Source organism: Pleurodeles waltl, chromosome 1_2 (genome assembly GCF_031143425.1).
Source record: "Pleurodeles waltl isolate 20211129_DDA chromosome 1_2, aPleWal1.hap1.20221129, whole genome shotgun sequence".
Lineage (NCBI taxonomy): Eukaryota > Metazoa > Chordata > Amphibia > Caudata > Salamandridae > Pleurodeles > Pleurodeles waltl.
In genome coordinates, this window is record NC_090437.1 from 835,409,081 (window position 1) to 835,430,243 (window position 21,163).

At 42.6% G+C, this 21,163-nt stretch overlaps 1 protein-coding gene across 1 annotated transcript in view; it reads right to left on the minus strand.

Annotated features, from left to right (window-relative positions):
* Positions 1-21,163, minus strand: part of GLRA3 (glycine receptor alpha 3) — a 596,907-nt gene that overhangs the window by 433,103 nt on the left and 142,641 nt on the right. Inside the window, exon 2 of the mRNA XM_069244590.1 lies at positions 20,057-20,184. Within this exon, the coding sequence (XP_069100691.1) occupies positions 20,057-20,184 (128 nt within the window). The remainder of the gene's footprint in view (positions 1-20,056; positions 20,185-21,163) is intronic.

Sequence of the window (21,163 nt, forward strand, 5' to 3'; positions counted from 1 at the left end):
TGCTGTCATGCTCCTCAGCTGATTTTGCAAATATTTAATGAATCACGAAATCACGAAATGCTGGAGGGTCTGATTCAAGGCTGCTACTACCACTTCAGCACAAGCATTTGAAACTCCTGCAAAATATTCACTAGATGTAGGAGATGCAACGAAAGACACTTTGCTTTTGAAATTAAAAGGTTAATTGTCCTGGTATATGCACATGTAAAAGATATAGCTAAGCACTACAACATTCTTGTAGCATCCCCATTTTTCCAAATAAATGAAGAAATACTAAGTCCACTAAAGAACAACGACAAAGACACTTTGGTTGGCAGACTGCACTCCTCTGAAAACACAAAAGGATGATGGACAGAGTGCTGAACAATGCAAACACTCACCCCCAGTCGCAGATCTTGGTTTAATCCATCGTTCTTTTGCTCACCATGCCATCCCATTTTGGACCCTCATGGGAACAGTCCAGCCCACTGTGCCATTGGCTTCAAGCTAGCCTGGCTGATGAAAGGTGATACCCTGAAACCGGTAACAGGATGCTTGTTTCCGGTCCAGGGAGGACCTGGCTTGGCAGTTCAGGCTGGACTGTTCCCATGAGCATGCAATAGGACTCCACTGGCCTTGCTTAAGGGAGACTTATATATGATGTTAAGTGATAAGGTGACTTTGCCATTAGTTTGAATGGCAAGGTTGAACTGGCAGTGAAAATACTGTTCTTCCACTCTGCAGTAGCAGGCTGGGAGCCTTTTTGTACCTTGTCACACGAAAGATGGAACAAACAGTGCTGCACAGTCTAGGCCTGAATTATAGTTTGGCATAGAGGTTATCGCATCCAACATTTTACAAGTTCCATAGGCTATTATGGAGTTTTAATACGTTGGAAGGAATGTCCATTACATTTGTGATGGAATAGCCCTTTCGTTAAGCTCTAAATCAGGTTCTCTGTCTTACATGCCTTGGTTACCCCTAGTACCATAATCTAGGGGCTTATAAGTAAGGCAGGCCTTGCCAGTTGGTATTTTCCAATTTGACATGTACTTTGTATGGGTTATAAGAATGACAAAATTCTTACCTTAATCTGTTAAACAATAACAGGGAACTGTGACCAATGCAAATTAAATCCACCTCAAAATGACACTAACAGGCTATAAAATACAGGTAGTCGTAGAAAATGGCTGTTATTTGAAAATAAAATAGAAAAGACTAGTTCACAATAGAAATCAAGAGAAATGTTTAAAACATTATTAAAAAGTGGTAGAATGTATATAACAATTTTTTTTAAATGTTTAAAAAATGGTAAACAATGTTTTGAATAAACACAAATGCATATGTAAATTAAATAGTCATATAAAAATCTAACTCTAGTAAAGAATACTAATAAATGTTTTCTAAAACATCGCTATAACAATGTCCTTTGCATAAAAATATATATGTATGAAAAAATAATTTGTTCAAATAGATGAAAATATTGTATTTCTGTAACATGGTTCTTTTTTTAAAATTAGATGTATCAAAAATAAAAGTTAAAAAATAAACATCAATTAAAACAAATAAAATGCAGACATAAAAACGTTGTTAAATCTTGAAGATTGAGATGTATGGTTCCACATGTGTGGTTCTGAGGAGTTTCATCACCTTATAATGGAACTGCCCTTCGGCCTTGTTTACCTTTATGGTCATGGAATTTATATATTACCCAGTGTTGGTCAGTTATATTTAGGGCTATGTTTTTATAGTAAATTGATTGTTTGTGTTTTTTATTAACGTTGAAGCCTCTTTACAAAACTTTTTTTTTTTTTTAAAGTCTCATCCACCTCAGCTTCCTCCTTGAAAGTTTTGGTGTGATTCGTCGAGCGGTGGCCAAGGAAATGAAGGTGTTACAAAATGCATTTTTCAAACACAATATTTCATAGGAAAATTGAACAACATTATAGCAAACAACAGCACACACTTTTCAGTTTTAATCCCTCTAGGTGGACCACGAAAAGGGGCATGAGTTCTCTCTCCCAAACCATTACATGACCCCGGGGCTACTTTATGTTATTTTAGGGGGGTGGGGCATATGGCCCATCTCCCAGAGCCTTTACATGGCTCTGGGATCCCATCCTCCAGGGCCGGATTATGCTTTTTGAAGGGGTGGGAGGTGAGCAGCATCACTCTTCAAGCCATCACTTGGCCTTTGAGCCCCCATCCCACCCAGCACACCCACAGCTATTAGAGTGCATGGGGCCATAGGATGGAGTCAAAGGGCCCTTACTTCCATGCCAGATCCCCTGTTTGTGTCCATCTGGGGTGCGGCAGGAGTCAGCAGCATTTGTTGGCTCCCACTCGGTGGGAGCAGCTTTCCTATCTGCTCCCTCATGGTGGGAAAAAAACCTGTGTTCCCTACCCAGGAGAATGTATGCAGGGAGTTGAAGTCCTCTCTCCAACACTCTTCCAGGCAGAGAACCACACTGTATCCCAGGGATGTGGTCCCACGGACACTGCTGCCATTATAAGGCTCTGGGGCCTCCTACCCAAATTAATATATATAGACAGAGCGTTTTTTGTTTTGCCTATAACTTTGGAGCCACTAGACGAATCTTTAAAAAAAATTCAAAACGTATACTTTGGTCAGTTCAACTACTAACTTGAAAGATTCGGGGTGATCCGTCAAGTGGGGGCCGAGACAAGGGGGGTCCCAAAACACATTTTCCCAATCCATTTTTCCATAGGATCTTTAACCACGCCTACAGCCTGAACACTGAACAGAATTACACTAAACTAGATTTTGTTCCGCAGATTACACTTTTTGTAGTTTGGTGCTAATCTGATATGTAGTTTTGGAGCAATTTAAGGCCAGAAAATATAGATATCTAAGGACACGGATCTAACTTCAACAAGGAAGTGTTGGTAGCCATTTTGGGACTCAGCTTCAGCCAAGTCCCATAATTATAAACCAAAAAATAGAAAAGGAGCCAGGGGAGAGTCACCCTGACCCCTTAGCCTGATGCTGGGTCCCTAAGGGACCTCGCCAGGGCTAAAAATATTTTTTTTTTCAAAACAAATATTGAAAAAATCAACATATGGATCCGCAGATTTTTCCAAGATTTTTTTTTTTTTTTAACGTTGTCTCCCGCATCATGAGTGATGTAATACGTGAGGTCTTCGGCAGGGGTGCAGGTTATAGTTTCTTCAGTAAACTATGAAAGTATAACTGGTGAAGTTCAGTGTTATTTTGTTTTTAAAACTTTAGTTATTTATGTTACTACATCATTTAAACATAGCATCACTTTAACCTTTGTTTTTTTCCAGTGCGTTTCTAGGGTTTTTATATACAACCTGAAGTCTTATTACCTTACTTAACAATCATTTTAAACATTGCTTTTTCAGTCACTTCCAGATTTTGTAACATAACATAAGATATTACATTACCTAACTATAACACCATATTAACCTTTGTTTTCTTCAGTGATTCTCTGACTTTTTTTTAAATCAGATTCATTTAAATTCCTCACTGAGTATAGATTTTTACTGTGGGCAGTAGGGGTTGGACACAGGGCCCACCATCCACAGGTGGCTTAATCCCCACTAGTGAACAACTCCCGCCATGGAATGTTTTTGGTTGTGCATAGCACAGAGTTGACTATTGGCCCTGGCCTGCTGCAAAGCCCTATGCCCAACCCTCACAAATGAACATCCCGCAGTGGCCCGGCTCTGAATGCAATGCCCTACAGGCAATCAATCTCTCATATATGTCTAGGCCACCTTTAAATTTAGTTTTCACTGTACCAGGGAAATCTACCATACTGCTGCACAATCAGTATACAAAGTACAGTGGAAGAGTGCAAGCTTCACTTTTTAACTCCATGGGACCTCATGGGCTAGCCTTTCTTGACTCAGCTGGATCACCACAGTACCATCAGGATGAAAACAAAATGTATTTTAGCACCGGGGGACCGTTCTCGGACCCCACCACAAGGCCAGGAAGTCAGATTACTCCTAGTTGCCCCCTTGTAGATAATTTTTTTATGAATCTCAGAACATGGGGACCGAGTGCCCAGGTCATGAAATGGCATCTGCAACATTTTAGTTGCTGTTTTGACCCACCAATTAGAATGCTCAGTACCACAGGTTAAAAAGCCCTCTAGGTCAATCAATGTGGTTTATTTTTTGATTTTGCAGTGCCATGGGAGAACTATGGTAGCCACTGTCTAAATATCACAATATTTTGACCTTTAATTTCCCTCACAAAAACAGAATATTACAAAATCAATGAAGCTACCTTTCTCCGAAAAGACCAAGCATTCTACAAAAATTGGTATTATTCCGTTTGGCCATTTTTTCTGTATTCTTTTCCAAACTTTTTATAGGAAGTCACATGGTAAAAATTGATTTTACGATTCCCTTTTTCTCCTACCCTGCTTGACAGATCACCCCGAAACTTTCTAGAAAGAAGATGCGATGGATGAACCATTTTTTGGAAAGTGTTGTGAAGATTTGTGAAACAGAGCCACCATTATTAGCAAAACAAAAAATGTTCTTACTATGGTACTTCTGTGACTTCATGAAATGAAACAATGAATGATAACTGTAGGAAAGTACCATCTTGCCTGGCATGATTCCCCCATTTTTCACTGTATATATGTTGTTTTAGTTGTATGTGTCACTGGGACCCTGGTAACCCAGGGCCCCAGTGCTCATAAGTGTGCCTGAATGTGTTACCTGTGTAGTGACTAACTGTCTCACTGCGGCTCTGCTAATCAGAACCTTAGTGGTTATGCTCTCTCATTTCTTTCCAAATTGTCACTAACAGTCTAGTGACCATTTTTACCAATTTACATTGGCTTACTGGAACACCCTTATAATTCCCTAGTATATGGTACTAAGGTACCCAGGGTATTGGGGTTCCAGGAGATCCCTATGGGCTGCAGCATTTCTTTTGCCACCCATAGGGAGCTCTGACAATTCTTACACAGGCCTGCCACTGCAGCCTGAGTGAAATAACGTCCACGTTATTTCACAGCCATTTTACACTGCACTTAAGTAACTTATGAGTCACCTATATGTCTAACCTTTACCTGGTAAAGGTTAGGTGCAAAGTTACTTAGTGTGAGGGCACCCTGGCACTAGCCAAGGTGCCCCCACATTGTTCAGAGCCAATTCCCTGAACTTTGTGAGTGCGGGGACACCATTACACGCGTGCACTACATATAGGTCACTGCCTATATGTAGCTTCACAATGGTAACTCCGAATATGGCCATGTAACATGTCTATGATCATGGAATTGCCCCCTCTATGCCATCGTGGCATAGTTGGCACAATCCCATGATCCCAGTGGTCTGTAGCACAGACCCTGGTACTGCCAAACTGCCCTTCCTGGGGTTTCACTGCAGCTGCTGCTGCTGCCAACCCCTCAGACAGGCATCTGCCCTCCTGGGGTCCAGCCAGGCCTGGCCCAGGATGGCAGAACAAAGGACTTCCTCTGAGAGAGGGTGTTACACCCTCTCCCTTTGGAAAATGGTGTGAAGGCAGGGGAGGAGTAGCCTCCCCCAGCCTCTGGAAATGCTTTGTTGGGTACAGATGTGACCAATTCTGCATAAGCCAGTCTACACCGGTTCAGGGGACCCCTTAGCCCTGCTCTGGCGCGAAACTGGACAAAGGAAAGGGGAGTGACCACTCCCCTGACCTGCACCTCCCCTAGGAGGTGTCCAGAGCTCCTCCAGTGTGCTCCAGACCTCTGCCATCTTGGAAACAGAGGTGCTGCTGGCACACTGGACTGCTCTGAGTGGCCAGTGCCACCAGGTGACGTCAGAGACTCCTTGTGATAGGCTCCTTCAGGTGTTGCTAGCCTATCCTCTCTCCTAAGTAGCCAAACCCTCTTTTCTGGCTATTTAGGGTCTCTGTCTCTGGGGAAACTTTAGATAACGAATGCAAGAGCTCATCCGAGTTCCTCTGCATCTCTCTCTTCACCTTCTGATAAGGAATCGACTGCTGACCGCGCTGGAAGCCTGCAAAACTGCAACAAAGTAGCTAAGACGACTACTGCAACTCTGTAACGCTGATCCTGCCGCCTTCTCAACTGTTTTCCTGTTTGTGCATGCTGTGGGGGTAGTCTGCCTCCTCTCTGCACCAGAAGCTCTAAAGAAATCTCCCGTGGGTCGACGGAATCTTCCCCCTGCAACCGCAGGCACCAAAAAGCTGCATTACCGGTCCCTTGGGTCTCCTCTCAGCACGACGAGCAAGGTCCCTTGAATCCAGCGACTCTGTCCAAGTGACCCCCACAGTCCAGTGACTCTTCAGTCCAAGTTTGGTGGAGGTAAGTCCTTGCCTCACCTCGCTGGGCTGCATTGCTGGGAACTGTGACTTTTGCAGCTACTCCGGCCCCTGTGCACTTCCGGCGGAAATCCTTTGTGCACAGCCAAGCCTGGGTCCACGGCCCTCTAACCTGCATTGCACGATGTTCTAAGTTGGTCTCCGGCGACGTGGGACCCCTTTGTGCGACTTCGGGTGAGCCCCGTTTCACTCATCCTCGTAGTGCCTGTTTCTGGCACTTCTCCGGTGCTACCTGCTGCTGAGAGGGCTCCTTGTCTTGCTCGACGTCTCTTCTCTCTCCTGGTCCAATTTGCAACCTCCTGGTCCCTCCAGGGCCACAGCAGCGTCCAAAAACGCTAACCGCATAATTTGCAGCTAGCAAGGCTTGTTGGTGTTCTTTTGGCAGGAAAACACTTCTGCACAACTCTCCACGGCGAGAGGAATCCGTCCACCAAAGGGGAAGTCTCTAGCCCTTTTTGTTCCTGCAGAAACCTCAGCTTCTTCTGTCCAGTAGAAGCTTCTTTGCACCCACAGCTGGCATTTCCTGGGCATCTGCCCATCTCCGACTTACTTGTGACTTTTGGACTTGGTCCCCTTGTTCCACAGGTACCCTAGATTGGAAATCCACAGTTGTTGCATTGTTGGTTTGTGTCTTTCCTGCATTATTCCTCTAACACGACTTCTTTGTCCTTAGGGGAACTTTAGTGCACTTTGCACTCACTTTTCAGGGTCTTGGGAGGGTTATTTTTCTAACTCTCACTATTTTCTAATAGTCCCAGCGACCCTCTACAAGGTCACATAGGTTTGGGGTCCATTCGTGGTTCGCATTCCACTTTTGGAGTATATGGTTTGTGTTGCCCCTATCCCTATGTGTTCCCATTGCATCCTATTGTAACTATACATTGTTTGCACTGTTTTCTAAGACTATACTGCATATTTTTGCTATTGTGTATATATATCTTGTGTATATTTCCTATCCTCTCACTGAGGGTACACTCTAAGATACTTTGGCATATTGTCATAAAAATAAAGTACCTTTATTTTTAGTATAGCTGTGTATTGTGTTTTCTTATGATATTGTGCATATGACACTAAGTGGTACTGTAGTAGCTTCACCCGTCTCCTAGTTCAGCCTAAGCTGCTCTGCTAAGCTACCATTATCTATCAGCCTAAGCTGCTAGACACCCTATACACTAATATGGGATAACTGGGCCTGGTGCAAGGTGCAAGTACCCCTTGGTACTCACTACAAGCCAGTCCAGCCTCCTACAATAACATTTTTGCCTACTTTGAGTGATGCATACCTTGGGTGTTTCTGGTTTGAATATATTGCAAGTTTCAGTTTCTATAGTACCTGTCAATCAGAGCCTGATGAATAAGACAACCGTTTCATAAGCAGAATCGAAGCTCTAATGATTGAAAATTTTGGACCCGTTTAGACTGACTGAAAAATATTTTAGATGTATATGTTTAGAGCTAAAGAATATAATTGTGGTTTTTAGTGGCATTTTCAACTAAAGTGAAGGATTCTACAGCATAGTTTCAGTAGCAAGACATAGTCAGTAAGTCAACATCTGGGTGTTAAGGCCGGCCAGCCCCTGGATGGAATTCAATAATGTGGTCTTGTCTACAGCGATCATCCTTAAATGATCCTCAGCCTTCTCATGGAGTGCATTCTGGGACACCGGGATGGGGCTGTGGGGGTACCTGCAGTGACTGTGATGCCACCCCTTTTAGAGGGGCAGCTACAGCCAACTGGAGGGGCAAGAGAGTCGGTGGAGATAGAAACGTGAGTGGCAGACGATGACGTGGTTGTAAAAGGTGCTCCCAGGTCTGCCACTACTAGGGACTGGTTTTCATTGTAGGCCTCAGAAGAAGATATTGAGTCACTGGAGGCCTCGTGCCAGTCCTCTCACCTCCCATGCCACTGGGTCCCTCGGTGTCTGTGGTGTCCACACAAGAGCTACAGTGGCCAGCTTCCTCCCCGCAGACATGGCCACTGTCACTTTCGCCTTGCCCGGAAAATACTGAAAAAACATATATAACACTTTGAGGATATCTGTATAAATACAATCGGACATGAACTTTGAACACACAACCTTTGCTCAAAGTCAAGAAATTCCCCATGCCAGCTCATATAGCATGTATGCCTTTGTCTCTTATGCACCTGTAGTCCCCTCTATGACAAAGGGCTTCAGCAGCATGAGTAAATACAGGCCATGAGACATTGCTAACCCTCTGCAGTACACAGCTAAAATATATTCACATTTCCAAAAGAGCAATGTGTTGGGCCTGAAATTGATGTCACAAGATGGGATTCCACATCTATGTGACGTAACCTTCTATCTGCAAATCTCCCTTTAGGTATCAAATTTCTCCCCATTATTGATTTCTTATCTGGACAGAACTAAGGGTACTCAAATGTTGTTTGGAGGACATGTAACTCTTTCACCAAGGTGGACACATTCATGCCTCTTGCAATTAAAACAGCTTGGCACATACTTTAACTTTGTTTCACGCTCACTGCCTTACATGCACATTTGTAAAGGAAAGCACCATGCCAACCTGCTACTGTCCGCATGAACTGAGTAGAAATTGGCTGTACAAACAGGTTCCAGATTAGGAATGATGCCACTGTACACATGTTTCCCGTCCTTATGGAGCTGGTGATCATTATACTAGAGGCATAGTACCAATTTACCAATGTCAAGTCTGATACATGTGCTGCATTATAAGTGTGCAGTTTGCCAGGTCCTAAGTAACAGGACCTACATGATCTACTCAATTTGGCAATGGAGCATCCCACCTGACCCTATCATTAAATAGGGCATGTTTGGTTCACATATCCATCATGACATGGAGAAAATGCAGGTACCCCTTTGTTCACAAGCAGCCATGTGTCTGCTCAAAAAGTGCTTGTCTTGTGATGAGGAATGTAGAAGCAACCTTCAACACAAAGCAATACACTAGACCAGACACAGCATCAGATGCTGTCTACACCTCCAGAAATCCTCATGTGTGTTGAATGTGGGTCAACCATCATGTTGATGAGATACAACATTGCTGGGAATTAAAAAGGTTAAACAACAAAAATATCTAAAGACAATAACTTACCCCCTTGATGCTGCGGTAGGGCCCTCAACTGCCCATCATGGTCCGGGCAGGCCACCGCTAGGATGAGGGCCTTTATGGGTGACAGAGTGCAGCACGGCTGCTTGGATCATTGGGAAGAATACCCAAGCTGACTTTCAGCAGACATGTGTCAAGCGCAGCAGGTCCTCCCACCTCTTCTGACAATGCAGGCTGTGCTACTTATGAACCCCCAGGTTCTACACCTTCTTGGCCTTCCAAATTTCCCACTTTTGATGGGTGTTGATCTACATGGATGAAAGAAAAGAACAAGAAGACAGGTTTTGATTGATTTCTTTTGTCTATAGTGCTGTTACACAATTTCATAGCATCGCTTACATTCTTTTGCCAAACAGTACCTCCATCTTTTCCTTTGAACATTTAGAGGTTTCCTAGGAAATGCTGATTTGCAGTGTTTGTTTGAGCACACTCAACACAGTCTATCTCCTCTTGTTACCATTTCAGGCCCAAAACATAATCTAGGCCAAGGCTATGAAGCAATTCCTGACGAGACACTCATTCCTGCTTTCTCATAATAATTGTGAGCTACTTGAGGCTAAACAACCTGTACAGTGCTTGCAAATAAGCACACTAAGGGCAGTAGGGAAGCCATATGTAAGTGAGAGCAGCTATGTGTAAGCGAGAACAAGGATTTGGGGGCTGTATTAACAAGTGTGTGTAGGAATGGGACATACTTGTGTGGATGGTTGAGAGCCTGTGGCATTTGAACTTGCAGCACGGAAAATAAGTTACCCTAAAAGTGGCCCCATAACCTGTATGAAACCATACAGAGCATTATATTCCACAATATGAGCTGTATTCCCACTTGACAGGACAGCATCAGACAATTCCACTACTTTAAAATATTTTCTGCCACTTAACATCACTATTATTTTGATATTGGCTGTATGTTGTCACTTGTATTACTGGTACTGACAACTGGTCACTGGTAATAAGGGGTTTTGCAGTTTGTCTGATGAAACTGGAATTATGAGTTGAATGGACAGGTATTACAGCTTCTCAATCCAGGTGACTTTACATTTCCATGCACAGACATTTCTAACAGTGGCAAACAACATTCTTTCTCCATCAAACTCATGCAGTCTACTCCACTCCAATCACAAGACTTCACCCATGAACATGAAAAGGGACAAATTAGGCTGTGGACAAAAAATGAAACAAGTAAGTTAGTCAAACGTTTCTCAATCAGACATGTACCTGTTCCTCTAGGGTCCCATAGAGCTGGTTGTATAGAGACAGGACCTCCATGGTAAGGCGCTCCAGTTCCTTGGTGCTGAAGGAAGAGGCCCTGTCACCTGCTTTCCCCCGAATCCTAACTCCCAGAGGTCAGTAACAGCAGTGAAAAAAATGAGGAGGTCTTGTTGGCTGCAGTGTTAGGAGGCAAGTGAGGTTTTTCCAATATGCTGCATACAAATATACGGCGGATGCTATCCGTGATGGAGACGGCCACAGCTATTGGCTTTCTTTCATGGCTGTCACACACGTTAGCCTATGACAGGGACTGTCGTGGACGGTACCATCTACTACGTGGTCATCTTCCGCTGACAACTATCAGGTACTCAATTTCCTGATGGCACGGTCAGGCATCTGCCATTTTAGGGTATAAAGCTATGCATTTTTCAATTGCTAGTGCATCACCAGCACTCAAAATGGAGACGAGTTTATCTATAAATGTCAGATACGAACACCAGTTTTCTTGGCAAGATATAACACAATAAAATGTGAACGTGACTGTGTTTGACATCGATAATTCTGAGGGGAAAAGTGATAACTCATTTGACAGTATTTAAAATATATTTTTTGAAAATGATGTGCAAATATTGCATTTCAAAAAGATTATTTGCATATAATGACCCAAAAATATATTAAATGCAAAAATTATTTTTAAAGTTCAAAACATTTGATAACAATATGTGTATATGTATTTACACAATGGCATTCCTAATGTTACCAAGCCTTAAGATCTGCTAATCTTTAAAGTGTGGTGTGACCATTTCAGCTGATATTTGTTTGCCATACATACAGACCTCTGAAACCAGCCATGGGTAGGAGATGACAGCCTCAGGTGTTCCTGCCCTTTCCAGACCTTGCCGCCATGGAGGAAAGTGATGCCATCAAAAAATGTTGGCTAAATAGGAAAACTATCCTGGATTTGTGTCAGCAGTTGGAGCCTCATGTCCTGCCTCACAATATGAATCCAACAGCAATAACACTGATCATGAAACTCATGGCAGTACTGCATTTTGTGGCCATGGGCTCTTTTCAATACACTTTGGCAGTATCTGGGGACATGTCCCAGCCAACCTTCGGTGGTGTGCTACAAGAAGTCCTTGCTTCCTTGATGAGACACATCAACAAGCTACATCCACTTCCCACATCAACAGGATTTGGCCACCGTGAAGGGAGAATGTTATGCTTTGGGTGGATTACCACATGTGGTTGGAGCAATAGATGGAACCCATATTGCCTTGGTGCCACCACATGCAAGGGAAGAGGTCTACCGTAATGGGAAGAACTTCCATTCTATCAAAGTGCAAATTGTCTGCTTAACAGATTTATACATCGCAAGTGTGGACAATGGCTTGATATGTAAGTAATCTTTTGATGTGTAGTTCCCATGTAGGAGACTCAGTGTATCCTAACTGACAATGGCTTTTGGCAAAGCTGAAGAATCCAACAACACCAGGGGAAGTCTGCTTCAATGAGGCCCATGGAAGAACAGAGAGGCCAGTGGAACGGGCATTCAGGCTTCTGAAGGCCAGGTTTAGGTGCCTGGACAAGACCGGTGAAACCTTCCGCTAATAAGCTGTGCCAAATCACAGTTGCCTCCTGCATGCTCCATAACATCACCCTGGAAAGGAACATCCATATAATCACAGAGGAGGGAGACTGTGATGAGCCACAGGGTAAGGATGTTCAAATACCCCATGAAGATGTCAGTGGTGAAGAAGGAGTTGACTTACATCAAGATGTGATTGACCAAATCTTCACCTGAATGTAAGTATACCTTTACAAACTGTAACTTCCAATGTCAGAACAACCATTGACATATGGAACATATCAGTCTGCAATGGTAATTTGTTAGGAATGGTCAGTGCAGGAAAGTCCAAGGCAAATATATTAGTGGATCAAAGTTTCCCTGCTTTGACTACTGTGTTTATTGACATAAATTAAATTTGCTTTTGCTAAGTATGTGTGTCCTCATAACTTGTCATTTGAGTCAGAATTAATATGTGAAATAATTTACTATCCCTTCTTATTCTGACTCAGGGTCATTCACCATGTCATTTTCATTTGGACATTTTCAAGCTGTGACGCTTTCAGTGATATGTTGATGTTTGAAAGTGCAAAGTGAACATGTGTTGATCCAGGGACAGACACACATCTTGGGATGGACGAGTCTTGTACCTAGACAATTTGAACTCTGATGGAATGGAAGTTCAGGAAATTGTATCAGACCTGTTTTCTGTGTCATGGTGCCATTAAGGCAATGTGTGCCACTTGCCACATGTGTATGTCAAGCCCTAGTATACAGTTCTTACTTCACATTGGCTAAGTTTTCAATTTGTGGACAGTGGAGGTAACTGTTGATGTGTCTCCTCATAGTTGATAGAACTTTTTGTTAGCACACTACTGAATCATGGTTGTGTCATTGCACCAAATACTGCCACAGTGTCCTGTAATGGTCATGTTGCCTCAAATATTGTTACTGTCATGATGTAGACTATTGACGATATTGATGTAGGATTCTTATTGTGAGGGATGGTTATATGTCTCCAACTGAGTTCATGCATCAGTGATAGTTTTCCTATTTAATTTGATTCCATCAAATATACCCTTTCCTCCATGACACCAAGGTTGTGAGCGTCCACCCTGAATGCACAGAATGCATGGTTTGGGAAACTCAGTTCTGATTTCCTCTGATCTTGTTATCTACGTATGTATGTTCCCAATACATTATGAATTGTGTTTGTTTTTTGTGAATAAAAAGGGTAACACAGTTCCTCTTTGTCATTTATAATTTTAATTTGCAAATAAATGTTCAAAAGATTTGACAACATGATGGTGGAAGACAAACATGACAAATGGAAAGCCACAATAAATCCAACAAGAGTCTTGTAGTCTGTGTACATAACATTTATTTGCATGACAGAAAAGAACAGAAAGGTGAAACAAAAAATGAAGAAAAAAACAAAAATGTCTATCATGGTGGATGGAAGTATGGTAGTAGAGCCAAAAAACTGTTTAGAGCCCAATGTACAAAATACAACTTTCCTCAGAAAAGGTAATTGTGTCCATGAAATAACCCACAGACTGATTCGTAGACAAACGCTGGAGAAAATTAGGATCTGTGTCGCTTGGAGTTGGTAGGATCTGTGTCTCTTGGAGGTGGTGGTGGAGGTCTTGCCATCCTGTCCTGGAGGTCCAGATGATCATCCCCTCAAGGGAGGAGCGGGACATGGGTGCAGGGACCACTAACCCCATCCCACAACCCTGTGCCCTTGAGGAAGTGTGCCCCATCCACTGAGCCCTGGCAGGACTAGCGACAGTATTGTCTCAACAGAAGCCAGGACTGGGGGGGCACAGGATTGGTGTGTACCTCCTCGGTACACAGGAAGTGGAGGTGTCCCCATGCTGAGATGTGGTTGCAGCTGAGGTGTGAGGTGCAGGTGTGGGCCACGTGTGACTCACTGGAGCTGTCTGTCCAGACAGACCAGATGACTATCATCTCCCTATCCCTATCATCTGGATTTGCAGCAGTGGAGTCCTCTCTGAAGGCTTGCTTCTGGTCTGAAGTGGAGGTGTCTTGGCTGACAGAAGGTGGTCCACTGGGCCGGGGGGTTGGACCTATGAAGGATGCAAAGGATATATAATTAATATATAGTTTGTGCATTTTATGTGTCTTTGTCTGTAAATGGGCCAACCTAAAAAAGTAGAAACAGAGAGATAGACTGATTGGGCCTTTGTGTGAGTTTCATTATTTTACACATGCAGTCTAATTTACACAGATGACAACACCAGTGCTGATGTTGTAGAGATGCCCTGGCAAAGTGTTAGTTCAGAATTGCACTTTATGTGCAGCAGATATTCAACCCAACACAGTGGTGAGTAGATTGGAGTACTAGACCATTCCAAAGCCTAGCGGGCTACAAAATGTTGCAATCAATGTGGTTCAAAATAAAATTAAAACTGCCATTGGTCATCTTATGGACAGTGTAAAGTGCATTTTTTGTGGTGTGGCTACTACTTCTTTTCAGCATGCCACAACACATTGTTGGAAATCCTGGATTCAAAAGCCAATGACATATGTAAGTATTTCCATCACTTCAATGTAACTATGAGAAGGTGTTAACATGCTTGAGATACACAAGAAGTGACATTTTAATCCATATCATGACATGGTGAGTGTCAATGCAGAGGTTTGTGGGATGTGTAGACATACTGAAGTAAAGGTAGGTCGAGCAACATTACATTGCACTATTGTTTTGCAGACCCAAAAACAGGGCTTCATGTCAGTTGTAGTCATTTGTTGACACCCTAGGCAATACTTTTTTGAAAAGTGAGTTACACATATCTATTTTGGTGACTGTAGTGGAGATAAACTCACATTTACAACATGTGCACACATACGGTTATGATGTGAATAGGAGAAAATATCACTTACAAACACTATACCTTCCTGTGCAAAAGAATGGAGTTTGGACCTGTTTTGGGAGAACAACAACATACAATGATAGAAAGCAAGGGACTGAGCAAATGCAAGGGATGATCCATGGGGAGCAACACACAATCTGACTAAACATATTGCACATTGTTAAAAGGAGACGTACAGCAATGATGCTGGTAATTATTATGAAACAATACATTTTGTGGAGTCAAGTTTAGATATATCAGTTTTGCTAAGGGTGTTGAAGCATTCTAAACATCAAACTTAAGGGCAGGACTCAATTTGTAATTTTTGAGACATTGCTAACTGCAGCTTACACGACTCAACTTTACCAGGGATTCCAGTGAAGTCTTTGGGATGTAGGCTCTGCAAGAACTTCTCCTCTCAGGAAAAGAGTTGTAATAGGGGGTTGGAAGAACCACCACAAGTCCTCTGGGCCTCCAGGGGATGCTTGGAGGCCAGGGAATGCACTCTCCCCTACATCTCATTCAACCTCTTCCTAATCTCATCATGTGTGCACAGATTGTTAGATACAACATTCACTTTGTCATCTATTCTGGACCACATTTGCCTCTTCTGGGATATGGTTGTATTTTGTACTTGTGCTCCAAACAATTGTGGCTCTACTCTAATGATTTCATCCACCATGACAAACAGCTCTCTCTCTGACAATCGTGGATTTCTCCTCCCTGCCATAGTGAATAGTTGTGAAACAAACTATTGCTCAAAAAGATGAAGGATAATCTACATAAAAAATATTAACAAAAGAAACAAAGGGAGAGAAACACAGAGAATAAATCTGGATCCTGTGTGGCAATTCCTGCATCCAAATGTTCTGCTGCAGTGTGTTGGCAAAGGATCATGGTTTGGAATGTAGTGTGTTTTATAGTGTGTTTTGCAGTTGTTCACCCAGGCTGCCAACCCTGCAATGGGCTACCGCTGTCATGAGCCCGCCGCTGAAACACCACCAGCACGACTGTGTGATCTAGATAGGTTTTGCAGGATCCAGCTGACAAGATGAGGATGTAGGGCCTGCTTGTCAGGATTGGAGTCCGCTGTGTCAGCTGCAGGATGCTGCTTGCACAATGGAGTGGACTGTAGCGGTTTTTGACTCGACCTCATTACATCTAAATACTTCAGGCATTAGACAGTCGGCTTGAGAGTCTTTTCAGGTCCTGGACTGACACAGCTCGGTGGTGCATCGCCAAGGTCTAAATCAGGCCCCTTGTCTTAAACAGCACTATTTTCTGATAATTAGCCAAACACTTTGAGGGTCATTCTGACCCTGGCGGCCACCGACCACGGGAGCACCGCCGACAGGCTGGCGGTGCTCCAATGAGCATTCTGACCGCGGCGGTTCAGCCGCGGTCAGAAGCGGAAAGTCAGCGGTCTCCCGCTGACTTTCCGCTGCTCATTGGAATCCTCCATGGCTGCGGAGCGCGCTCCGCAGCCATGAGGATTCTGACCCCCCCTACCGCCATCCAGTTCATGGCGGGAAAGCCGCCATGAACAGGATGGCGGTAGGGGGGGGTCGAGGGGCCCCTGGGGGCCCCTGCCGTGCCCATGCCAATGGCATGGGCACGGCAGGGGCCCCCGTAAGAGGGCCCCAAAATGTATTTCACTGTCTGCCTTGCAGACAGTGAAATACGCGACGGGTGCAGTAGCACCCGTCGCACCTTCCCACTCCGCCGGCTCGATTACGAGCCGGCATCCTCGTGGGAAGGTCGTTTTCCCCTGGGCTGGCGGGCGGTTTAACTGGAACCGCCCGCCAGCCCAGGGGAAAACTCGTAATACCCGCCGCGGTCTTTTGACCGCGGCGCGGTAATTTGGAGGGCGGGATCCTGGCGGGTGGCCTCCGCCGCCCGCCAGGGTCATAATGAGGCCCTTTGTTTGTTAAAAACAGTGACATTGATCTAATAGCACCAAAATAATTACCTCTGCATCATATTGAACATTATTTTTCCAACAAAGACCACAGGATAACTGTGCTCATCTTACAAGTCAGTTGCAAAGTCAGATCAACAAAGAATGTGAAATGTACCCTCTAAAAGAAACCTATAGCATAATCAGAATACCTGTTTCAGAAACTCAAAGGCTTGTACTACACAACAGGTTGTACAGCATAGGTGGCATGCATGTGCACCAAAATAATTGCAGCATTTACACACTAGAGTAATGAGTCCATTAATAAAATAAATACACACTTCCTTGTACAGACTCTCAAATAGACTAGGAAAGTCTACAAAAGAGATAACAAAGAACACAGTAAAAAAACAGTAAAGACTAAACAAGTGAATCTGCCATTAGTTTTGATGGCAACATTACTTGGATGATGCTGGCTTACAGTGCTATCTTGTGGAAGCTGAGAAAGCTATACTACAGAAAACAAGTAAAACTGTTCATATACTACATGCACATAATCTTACACATTAAATAAATATTTGATTAATTTTATTTACCCTAATGAACAAAAGACATATGATGCAAGTATTCAATTTATTGAAGTACAGTGTTAGTTACACATTGTGGTGCCTGTACTAATTCCTTCTTCAAAGTGTCCATGAAGTCTTTCCTATGTCAAAGTCATTGACACTATAAGTTAGAAAAATACGAATTATTGCAGCTCTCCTGCTACAACACTATTTCTGAAAGTCCTTGGTGTGAATGAGGAATCAGAGTATACAAATAGCTCGTCTGTCCAATCTTTCCACTAAAGGTATAAAAATTATTGAAGAACTGTAGAATAATCACGAAGATTCACAATGTTTCATGGTCTATGAGAGTATTGTCTTATGTGTGTGAAATAACCAAGTTCTTTCTTTTCCTGCAGGCGAATATTTGCTCGGTTGCTGTAACTCTGCAAGGCATCCTCATAGAGGTGTTGGCAGCATCAATTACATTTTTCCCGGTGTGTAATGTAGCCTTCCTCAGAAAGTGTAGCATGACAGTAGACCATAAAGGCACCACCCTACTGACTACTCAAAGTGGGGGAGGTACTGTTTAACTCAGTAACTGCACTCTGTATTGCTGCCAAAGTCTTGCTAGATGCAACATCTCATGGAAAACCTATTAGGAACCCTTTAACGATTGTATTCTCATGTTAAGACAAAATAAAGTGAGAGCATCTGAGATTTTCAAAACACTTATGACCTAGGGCAAAGTGCAGTACCCTAGTAGCATTCCTGGTATACCTATTGAGTCCAAATGGCACTTCTAATGTCTAGGACTGAAAATAATGAAATACACCATCCACCAAGAGGCATTGCAGAAATTTCTAAGATCTGTTCTGATTTACATTCCATTAAACTAATTATGGCCATTTCATTTACCCTATGTCTTTCTTGGAACCGCCTATGAAGAGGAAATGCTGTATGAATGCTAGATGACATATTTGGAATGAGTGCAAAGGATTATCAGTAAACATGTCAGTTAACTGCATAATATTTCATAATGAGCATGAGGGGACTTTTTTATAGTCGTAATAGGCTATGGGGCAAGGTGTTCACGATTTTCTTACACATATTTTGAAAGGCATATTTCGTAAAGAGGTGTCATACAGAAATCCACTCAGTTCTTCAAGGTGAATAATGGGTTGTATTATAGTAAAATAAATCTCACTTGATTCATTAAGAGCAATCAAAATTGAATATCATGCATGTTATTTGTTTAGAAGTATACTTGAGCATCTGGACTTGCAAGTCCACTACTTTTTTATTTAATAATAAACGTTTTTCACAGTTTTCCAGTGCCAGATAAATTTGCTAACTGTGTATTTAAACTTTTCTGCTTTTGGCACATAAACCACACTGTTTAGAAGACAAAGGCCTGAGTCACGAAAATAAATAGACAAGTATGTGCATATAGTTACATCTTTGTTGATTGCCCTTTTTCATTTAATTCCTATTCATTGACATATTTGGGGAATACATCTGAAAGGCTGTGGAAAGTACAGGTTTCCTAGCGTACAACTAAATATGGCAGGTGAATTTTGGGAAAAATTCTAGTCTTCTATTTTCCCGGTACAAGTATCTCCATAGTGGAGATATCTGCACAAGAGCAACGAAACACACATTTTTCCTTTTTATTTCGGAGGCAAACATTTTTCCAAATCGAAAAAACCCTCCCCCTCTGCCCAACCTGAAGGTGACCCCTTCCCCTTTTCATCATGAAAGGTTTGTTACTCCAGCCTATGTAGAGGTATCGGGACACAGGCAGTGAGAGATAAACTGAGACAAAATGAGAGTTGAGGTGCGAGAATCCAGGTAGTGCACAGGTACCTGGTTACGGGAAAGGATTGAGCTTGTACAAAAAACAGTGATCCTGACTGAAAACACGGCATACACGGCATTAGATAGAGGTAAATTGAACATATTTTAGAGCACTTAAATGAAGAAATTGAGATTTAGTAAGAGAATGAATGACAATCGCAAAATGAACAGAATTTACATTTTGCTGGAGCAAGTGTCTGATTCTATTTATAGCCAGAGCACCACACCCCTGAGAGCTTAGACGACTTTATAATTATTATATTTGGTTAAGTTAAGCTGTAGAAAACGAGGCAAAGCACAATGATAGTGTTAGAGAGCATCCCAAGCAAAGTAATGCCTATTTACCAAATAACAAAAGAGTTTTAATTTGAGTAACTACTAAAATAGATTTATGAAAATGGGAGAAGGGAAAACAAACCATGCAAAATGGGGCATAATGAAGGTGCAGGTATCTGATAATGTATTCCTGGGATGTGAAGTGTGACATTATACGGAGATTGGCTCTGACAACTGCAACAAATCATAAAATATCTTTTAAGTGTTTGACTCATCGCATTATGACATAACTGATATTTTCATCTGAGTAGTATGTCCTCGTCAAATACATTTTTATGGTACGCTTGAAATTTTTACCGGTACAAATATAAGCTTTAGCTTTGTAAGATGAACCTTAAAAAATACCTTTAAAATTTGGTCTGATTCTCGCATCGTATCCTGATGTTCTGCCCATTAATTTATCCAGAAAATCCGAAGGCGACAATGGTGAAGCACGAGGCCTTGCACTGTCTGTTTCCTTTGTAGTTACCAAACTAGATAGAAAAAAGAGAAAATGGCCTTTACACAGTTGTTCAGCAGTTATTCAACAACAATTTTTCCTACATCTATCAGCAACTTCAATTTCATATTAGAGACATGTGACATCAGTTTATGTCTACCTGTTGTTGACAAAAAGTACCATTATAATATTGCTCTGCTTTCTTCCTCATTTAAGTTTCCCAACTTAACCATAAGTTTGACAAGTCCACTAGTTTATGGGAGCATGAAAACTGAATTACTGTAGTACTGTTTCTGAATATGCTTTTTATAGTAGATACTCTGAATTAATCTAATTGAGAGCAGCAGGGATTATTGGAGGTCACATTCTTTTACCTAATATAATTTTAACTCGTTTTAATTTTCATTCTACAAACCAGCAACACAGTAAAATCATAATTTTGAGCATTATACCACCTTACAGTGGGGCAGGCTTACTAACTCACACAATGCAGTGGAGCAATAACATTGGTGTACTACGCTGCATTAGAGAGAGAACACAATATATGCATATGTACTAAAGTATGGCCAGGGGCAGTACGTTTGCTATGGCGGATGAGCGTCGCCCGACTGCTAAAAGGCAGCAGAAAAATACAATGATGATAAATTATCATCATTTTATTTTCCACTGAGTCTGGGACAGGGCCAGCATCCTCTGCGTCAGAGGGAGGAGAAGTAGTGGTGCACTCTAAGTGTGCATGTCAGTTTGGCCGGCCACCTGAGGCCAGCCAAACTGACATGTGGACTTAGAACTCTCCACCAGAACTGTATTTCACAGCCAGGTGGAGACCAAGTGCAGGCTCCCACTCCCTCCATGCGTGGCATTTCAGCACGCTCAGGCCAGTCCCAGGGTTTCTCTCATGCTGTGTAGCAGCATTAGAGAAGCATTTGGATTGGGTGGGAGGGGAGCAAGGCAAGCACAGAGGCAGTGGAAGCGACAGGAGCGGCGGAGATGAGGCAGCAGGTAAGTGTATG